General features: G+C 35.2%; 1 protein-coding gene across 1 annotated transcript; it reads right to left on the bottom strand.

Annotated features, from left to right (window-relative positions):
- Positions 1-3,951: 3,951 nt before the first annotated feature.
- LOC106324109 (transcription elongation factor SPT5-like) lies at positions 3,952-5,612 on the bottom strand. Its single transcript, XM_013762128.1, has 3 exons — positions 5,396-5,612; positions 4,077-5,344; positions 3,952-4,005 (listed from the first exon to the last, which is right to left on the bottom strand). The coding sequence occupies exons 1-3, from the start codon at positions 5,610-5,612 to the stop codon at positions 3,952-3,954; spliced, it is 1,539 nt and encodes a 512-aa protein (XP_013617582.1).
- Positions 5,613-9,151: the final 3,539 nt, after the last annotated feature.

A 9,151-nucleotide genomic window follows, 5' to 3' on the forward strand; every position in this document is an offset into this window, starting at 1 on the left:
CCTTATGCTCATGTAGCTTTTTCGGTTTCAGTTTAACCAAAGGTTTTGGACAGGCCCTTGGGGGCAATCTCCTCATCTCGAAGTGCTCATACATCAGCCCTTTGACATATTCCCAATCTGGAGTTGGTTCCTTGAAGTGGATTCGGCATTTCTCCTCTTGAAGCCACCATTGGTAAGCTTCTCCAACAAGGGCGTCTAATGCTATGGACAGCTTCTTGTGTTCAGGAACTCTGTACTCCCAAAAGTAATTTTCCATGCCTTCTTCCCATCTGGAATAGTTCTCTTTTCCTGAAAAAGACACAAGTGTTTTAGTTAAAACTCTTGGGATATTGTCATAAAATTTATCTGTAAATTTTATCCAAGGTTTAGAATAGCTCTTGTTGATGGTATGGCTCGTGTAGTGGTCTGGTGGTTTGGAATCAAGCTCCCTACGACATAGTTCTTCCTCATGTCCATCTTCAGTCCATGACTCTCTACACTGGTCGTTTTCTTCAGAGCCATCTCCATAGTTCTGATCTTCCCATGAGTATCCCGGTTCTTCACCCCAATCAACTTCAGAAATATTGTACTCATCAGCTTCTTCTTCAGTCGCCATGTCTACCAAGTTTTAGGAAAAAATCTCGCAAGAAGAAGAAGAAAGTATTCAGAGAGAAATACTTAAATGAAACGTGTAACAAACAAGTTAAAGGAAAGGAAAATAACAGACTAAGAACCAAATGGAAGTTTTCTGATTTCTGATTTCTATTTTTTTTTTTTAACTTAAAAAGGGATATAATAAAAACTACTAAAGCTCTCTCTTTTTTTTGTCTTTTTTTTTTTTTTTTTTTTTTTGAAAATCAAATAACAAAGAAAAGGAGAATAAAGTTTGCAAGCAAAGTTTTAGGAAAGCAGTAAGTTTGGATCGACCAGAATTGGAAAGCTTTTGAAAACTTGACAAAAAATGGAAATCTCGGATTGCAACTTTACTAACAAGTTTTTATGATTTTTATGAATGAAAATAAATATATAGCAGCAACTAAACTGGACAGTAATGAAGAACACACTTTTTATGGTTTTTTTTAATGCAAAACAGAACTAGATGAAACAAAGAACAAACGATTTTTATGGCTTTTTGATTTATGAATGCAAAAACAAATGAAACTAAAAATGATTTCAAATAAAAAAGATAAGGATAGACAAAACCTGATGCTGAAGGAACTTCAGCTCTGATACCAGAAATGATGTAGTCCTAAGCTGTCTAAGGATTACAAGCACCTTGGATCAAAGTGATGATTGATCCAACAAGAGGGGTGGTTCTTCTAATCGATCTAATCGAATATAAAATCGGCTGGATGGGAGTGATGATGATGATCTCGGACAGAACAAGGTGTTGACTGATTCCACAATCAACCACGAAGAAGAACAACCTGATTCCACAAGCAGTCTCAATCACCAATCACTAAGACAAGTGAATCCACACAAGGCTTGATGATCAATATATCTCAAAGACACAAAGACTTTCAAGAAAAGAAACTAAGAAGTTTATTAATTCTTGGGTAGAAAATTCGTGCCTTACAATGTGATATCTAATGAGCTTATATAATGCTCAGTACAAGGCTTAGAAAGCGAAACAAAAACAGAAAACTTGCTAAAAATCAGAAAACTAGCCGTTAGGTTTTAAATGAGAAATTATGAAAGAATCTCGGCCAAAGGATGAGCTGCTTGTATCTGGACAACTTTGGGAAAATCCTAGGAGCCTTTGGAATCTTATGGTTGATAGAACAAATCGCCAAAGTGCTTGCAATCATAGAGAGAAAGAGCTGTTGGGTAAGTTGGAATGGTGAAGAATCTGGCTGATCCAGTGAGGTTTAGTGCATGGTATCAACTCTCCAAGTGGTCTTAGATGTAATGACAGATCTCCTTGTTTTCACACTTCTTAAGCAAGGAATTACTTTCCTTGAATAGAACCAGTTCGGATGCAGTGTAGGTAGTCTGACTTGTAAATGGTGTATCTCCTAAACCACTGCTCCTATTGGTGTGAAACCAATTCGCCGCGTGCTCTGGTTGAGTTGAGAATCTATAGGAAGTGGTTTCACCGCTAAAATCCTCATGGTCTTAAAGATATCCTTCTTTGGATGCACCTATGTCAATTCTGGCTCCAATGTAGCTTGTATGGTTGATCTTATGAGCTGGTGGTCCAGCCACTGACTTGAGGTCCTCATCATCTCTCCCAAGGCACCTTCATCGTCGGAGGCATGAATTGAGATCAAAGTAGATTTACCAGAGGCTTGACTCCTCGATGCAGACCCAGAAGTACGAAACGACGACCTCCTCACAAGCTGTCTAGTCAATCGATCTGAAGACTGAGCCTGAACGGAAGGAGTCGCAACGACCTCCTAGGAATATTCTGCCTCATCCTACCAAAGGGGCCCTGTTGGTCCCCTCTGGCATGGCGAAGACAGCTCGAATCCTAGTTTGGTCAAACGAAGACCAGTTCAAACGACCTCTCCGAAGAACCCCGATCAAACCACGAATCTCGTCAGACATCGAAGAACTTCCGGAAGGAGATGAATCGATCAAAGAAAAACGAAAAATTGAGTCACCAATTCCCCAAAGAGAAAAATTGACATATAGACAAAAAAACTAACCGATATTCTCGGCCCAACTCCGAGGAAGCCGAGAGAAATCGAATTCACCCACAGACGCCCGATCCACCTTAAAAACGAAAAACAGCGCACGCCACTTCTCATCGCGATAGGGGATATCCTCGATGACGTGACGACCTGGGCGCAGAGACACAAGGAAGGTGCTAGGGTTATGTTGGTTCCGCTTCACCAGAACGAGCTGTCGGAACTCACTAAGGCCAAAAGAAAGACCTTCCTCCCTAGCCCTAACCAAGAAGGCGATAAGGTACCTAAGAAAGTTCGGGAGGATTTGAGTAAGCGATAACCCAAGCTCCGCCAGAATCTCAAGTATGGGCTCCGGGATCGGGAAGATAAGACCACATGAGTGAAAGAAAGAAAGATAGGCTCCGCAATAACCGTCCCTCACAGTTTCAAGAGTCTCAGTCGTGTCGGCCCAATCAAGAACGACGGCGCGATCGACCCCATACATCTTGTAAAAGTCCTCAAGATCATCGGTCTTAGTAATCGGACGAGGAAAACTGAATGACGAAGACATCTCAAGCTTAACGATCAAATAATTTCAGAGCAAAGGAAAAAGAGACAAGAAAAAGGAAACGAAATTGAGACAAGAGAAAAACCCCTTACGCATATATAGCCACCCTAACAGCTCTATCATCATTCTCAAGGAAGATAATGATGACCTAGACAACGCCCTAGCGGCGGCTGATATAGCCGTTGTGGATTAAAAATAATAATAAAAAAGGGGAGAAAAAGCGCACCAAATAACGGTTTTTCAAGAATCACCATTAAGTCGAATCCGAGCGATATCGGTTGCCAAGCGGTGAAGCCCGAGTTAAAAGCTAAACCCGCCTCTATTCTTTTCGATCAAATCAAAAGAGACTGGGGGATAAATGTTGGACCCAATTTTGGTCAGTACATTAATGGGCCGTGAACGACTGAGGCCCATAGCAAGCATGCGAGCTCGAGGCGGAGCCATCAAAGTCCCGAAGATCGCGGAAAAAGAGACGAAGATCGCAGAGCAGTTACGAAGGTCACGAGGTTGACTTACTATAAAGGAAGGAAAACGGACATGAAGATGGACACGTTGAAAGCCCTAGAGAGAGCTACACACATACATCGACCTTGTTCTGATTCCCATTTTAGATCCTTTCTTTATCGATCTCATTTGTAACATTCGATCTAGTTCAACTCATTGTATTTATCAATAAAATCCATTTTTACCTACTGGAAACTGATTACATCGTTGTGTTCTAAAGATATCATTGCCTACATCATTTGTCTTCCCTAGATCAAACTCCCGATCACTATCAAATACTTAGTGTAGATTTTAGGTTCTACCCTCAGCGCTTGGTAGCACGTTGTGAATCGCTTTAACTAAACCCTGCAAAAGAAATGAGTTAATAGATTGAAAGACACAAAATGAAGACACAAAATAGAAGATGATATAGTTACTTTCTGTTTATCTGAAATTATTGCTACATTTCTTCCATCATCGAGACCCAAAGTATTAGAGAGACGTTTGACAAACCAGTCCCAGTTATCGTCGCTTTCAATCTCAACTACTGCCCATGCAATAGGAACTATCCTATTGTCTTCATCCCTACCTACTGCAGCTAAAAGATGACCCTTAATGTCCAACTTAAGAAAAGCGCCATCTAAACCTATGATGGGTCGACATGTTTGCTTCCAAAATTCTCTTTGTGAATTGAAACAAATAAAAAGACGATAGAACCTTTGTTTGCTTCCAACAGTCGGTCCAGAGATTGTCTCAATCTCAAATTTGGTGCCTTTGTTAGTTTGGAGTACCTCAGCTTGATAATCCCAAATCCGAGCAAAATGAGCTTCATGACTTGCTTTCCTTTCTCTCACAACCTTTGTCTTCGCCTTACCACATTGCTCATCGCTTACAACCAGATTGTATTCTCTCAAAATCTCTGAAGCTATCTCTTGCTTTGTCAGTTTGGGATTCAGTCTCAACCTTTCTACAAAGAGCCATGCTATCGTCGATCGCTTCAGCATCTTCGAATAACCCGATCTGACACAGGTATGCTCATTGATATAAATTTTCACTTGCATCTTATGTTTTCTCTTCTCATAAAAACAATAAATCCTCCAGCCACAAGGAACATCAGTATCTGAACACTTAGCACCAATCCTCATTGCTTGCGACCTGTAAAGCTTTATGCCGTATCTGGTTTTTAGAGAATACCTCAGAACAGCAAGTTTGAAATCTTCTGCAGAGTTAAATGTTTTTCCCAAAGCTAATAGTTTGTCCGGATCTTCATGGTCGCTACTAATTTGCTCTTCCTCATCTTCATCATCATCAGAAGACAAAGGATCGGGAATCTTCTCATTGTCCCATACATCATCTCCACTGTCAGCATCACTTTCATCTCCTTCATCTCTCGCAGCTTCTTCATCCACGTTTTCTTCATCAATCTCATCTTCTACATCTTCCTCTTCCTCATCATGTTCTTGGTCATCTTCATCCTCTTCATCAGCGCCATCTTCAATACCATCACAATCATCATCACCAACAACAGAACAATCGTCTTCACTTACATCATCTTCTTCAACGGTCTCTTCTCTACAAGCCTCTGCTCGAGCCTTAGCTTCACGAAGCCTAGCTTCATGAGCCCTTTCGTCTCTTGCCTCTACTTCACAAGTCTCATCTACTTCACGAGTCCTTTCTTCATGATTCTCTACTTCGCTCGCCTCTGCTACACGACCACTCGCTTCACACTTCTATGCTTCAGTCGCCTCTATCTCACAAGCCCTTGCTTCACGAGCATGTGCTCTTGCTTCACGAGTCATTGCTGCACGATTCTCTGCTTCACGAGCCTCTACCTCACGAGCCCTTTCTTCGCGAGAAGCTGCTCTGGCCTCACGAGCTTCTGCTTCACTTCCGGCATTCGAGGATTCATCATTCTTCCCCTTTCCTCTTCGAAATGCTATCTTTTCTCTTGGAATTCCCTTGTTTCTTATCATTCTTGAAGAGAAAGTGTCAGATTTCGATTTGTTTTTCTGAGATTAGGGATATCGATTTGGGGATATACTGATTTGGGGGTTTTCTAATTTTAGAACGACATCGTTTGGTGTTTAATAGAGATAATAACGACGATTAACGCCGTTTAATCCCCCTGTTAATCAAACTAACAACATATTAAAATTGTCTTCGTCAAGCTTAGTTGAGATCTTAAATTGCTAGTCATGATAAATTGATGCTTTAAATGGTCTAAGGTAAAGTTCATAATTTTTATCAACCAAATTAGAAAGTTCATTATTTAAATAACCATAAAATGTCCAATCAATCAACAAAATAATTGCCAGAACTGATGACCTGGGTGGTTAACAACATCTCATGGATCATAATGTTAATGTGATACCGATTATTGGCTAAAACTTCTTTCTTCTTTTTTTTTCTGTGGAAACACACTTTTCATTTGTAACTTAAAAGATTACATAAGACTTGATTGACAGAGCATTACCATAAGCATTATGCTCTATATTATCTAATCAACAATTTCTTAAAATGCATTTAGAATAGCATTTAGATGATGTAAATGCTCTCTAGATGCTCTCTATCAAATGCTTGCTTTCATATGAAGCTTTTGGTAGAACATTTGCATTTAGAATATATCAAATCCTTAAAATATATTAAATTATTTTATATAATAATATCACAAAATTATATTTATATCTGAAATATTTTTTAATAAATTTTTATATTTTTACTTTTAAAAACTGTTAAATTTTTATTATTTAAAAAAAAAATTCCTATTTTTTTAAAAATAAAATTTCTTTTTAATTAAAATTTTGTTTAAGAAAAAATCTTTTAAATTAAAATTTTAATTTTTATAAGAAAGTTAAAAAATTTCAATAAAATTATTTTGCATTTTAAATATAATTAAATTAAATATAATTTCTTATTGTCAATAAATATCACATTCATAGTGCCACTTTTCATGTTTACACTAATCACTTTTACCCTCACTTTTAATGAAGGATAAAAGACACTTATACCCCTAGGATTAACTAATCTAGACTTAGGGTTTAGAGTTGAGGAGTTGGGTAAGGTTTTTGGAATGTGAAATTTAGGGTTCAAATAAATATATTAATAAATACTTAAAAAATATAATTATTTTTAAAAAAATAGTTTCAAACATAATTTTTGATTTTCAAAAAGAAATTTTGAAAAACAATTTAAAAAGAAAAATTCGAAAAAAAAACAATTCAAAATTTTGTTTTTATAAAAACGTTCGAATTTGAAAAAGTATAATTCGGAAACATAAAAAAAAATTATATTTATTTTTTTATTTATTTATTTAAATAATAATTTATTATATATATAAATAACAAGGGTATAAAAGTGTTTTGTCACTTAATCCCCTATATATTATTTGGGAAGCATTACAACTTCTTTTTGTAGCCACATGTCATCACTAGAATGATTCTTAGAATCATTAGAGAAATATGTTGGTTCATCTAATTATATAATAAGCTTTTTATTCAACTAACAATAAATTCATCATTAATGTACTTTATTCTTTCTTTAAATAAAATTTACGGAATCGCCTAATGTGGCTAAAGTATATATGACAATTAATGATTTTGAATAATAAAGATTTGATAAAAATAGTTTATCTTCTATAATGTTAATTTTAAGCTATTAAATAAATTAAACAACCACAATAACCATATAATAAAAAATTAGATTTTTTATGTATATGTTATATTTTGAATTTTTACAAACAGCTATAAATTACTAAAACTGTTAAAAATCTCAAATTCAAATTTTATGATCCATGGTTTAAAATTTTTGTTATGACAAAATACAAATGATTACAAAAATTATATAAGTAAAAAGTCTAATTTAATTAATTATTAAGATTAATATATATATCATTTTAAATTAAACTATAAACCATATAAAATACAATATTTTAGTTTCAAAATTTACTTTGAACAATTTTTTTGATAAAAGTGTTGAACGATCATTGACAACTTATTTTTTTTAAATTATAGATTACTAAAACTATTAATCCCACAATGAAAATTTTGTTATCAGTAATTTAAATTTTTTTCTATAAAAGATACAAATGATCAAAAAACTATATGAGTAGAAATCATCATTTAATAGACATTAATATAAAAATATACTAAAATATATTATCTATGTTAGTATCATTTAAATTTAATAGCATATCCTATCAAATATAAAAAAAATATTTTTTGGATTAATAAAATTGATTTATATGTTCGCACCAATTTAATTATATATTTAATAGTTACTGACTTTTAATTATTTAATATATATTTATTATTTCATAATATGTAAAAATATTTAATATATAAAATAATTTTTATATATAATGTTATTTCCGAGCAAGGCGCGGATCTTAACATAGTAAAGAATGTATTTTTGAAAATGTCTCTTTAGTGGTGGTAAAGATGAAAAGTGGTACCATGAAAGTGATAAACATAAAATTTCCCCAAATTAATATACGTATATATATATATGATAAACATAAGATATTTATATTATTCATAAATAAGGAAATTATATATCATATACTAATTTATATGATAATTTTATATAAATCATTTAGTGTTCAACCAAACACTTTAGTAATTGCATTTACGAGAACATATTGCTTCTGTACCATACTGTTTCTGTAGCATAATGCTTTTATATCATACCGTTACTACTTTTCCATCAGTTCTACCAATCTAGGCCTAGACTGCACCAAAGAAATAACTAAAAACTGTTAATCCCCGATTGCATAACTCGGTTGATGGGCTCCCCATGATCCATAATTGTAAGAAGAAACAGATTTCCTGTAATCGGATTATCTTTCTAATTCAGTTCGATATGTAAAATCTTTTTTTTTTGGCTGAATCATCTATGGATTTAAATAGTGACCAAAGAAACAAGGAGAATATTAAATTCTTTATCATTCTTCTAAAATTGCACCATTTATAAGTAAGTTTTTTTTTCTTTCCATTTTTTCTAATTTCTTTTTTATAGACAATTATATAGCAAAATTAATCTTCAACAACTTTAGGAAAGAACAATCATCCATTTATTCATGTTATTTTGTTCATATTCATCTTGGAAAGAACAATCATCTTTTTATTCCTGTTATTTTTGTAAAGGCCCGGTTCTTGGCCCATAAAAATTTCCTTGAGAATATGGGCTTCTCTACGGCCCATATGGCAAAGACCTAGGGTTTCCTTCCGCTTTCCTATAAAAAGAGATGCAGCCTCCCTTTTGCCTCATACAGAAACTAAAGCGAAGCTCTGCAGAGAATTCTCAGAGACTAGAACCCCTAGCCGTCGAGCTCTCCCTTTCTCTCTTGCGCCGTCTCTCTCTCTCTTCTCTTTCTCTCTCTCTCTCCCGCGCGATGTTCTCTCTCTCCTCGCCGTCGCTCTCTCTCTCCTCGCCGTCGCACGCTCTCTCTCTCCTCGCCGGCGCCGTGTGGTGGTGGTGGTGACCGGATCTCAATCTCCTCTCCCTTGTCTCTTGT

Source organism: Brassica oleracea, chromosome C2 (assembly GCF_000695525.1).
Source record: "Brassica oleracea var. oleracea cultivar TO1000 chromosome C2, BOL, whole genome shotgun sequence".
Classification (NCBI taxonomy): Eukaryota; Viridiplantae; Streptophyta; class Magnoliopsida; order Brassicales; family Brassicaceae; genus Brassica; species Brassica oleracea.

Excerpts from the sequence above, each read along its gene's own strand:
- LOC106324109 (XM_013762128.1), bottom strand. The coding sequence starts at position 5,612 with ATGATAAGAAACAAGGGAATTCCAAGAGAAAAGATAGCATTTCGAAGA. Across the intron at positions 5,345-5,395 it reads TGCTCGTGAAGCAAGGGCTT|CAGAGGCGAGCGAAGTAGAG; the intron begins GTGAGATAGAGG and ends GTGGTCGTGTAG. Across the intron at positions 4,006-4,076 it reads TAATTTCAGATAAACAGAAA|GGTTTAGTTAAAGCGATTCA; the intron begins GTAACTATATCA and ends TTTCTTTTGCAG.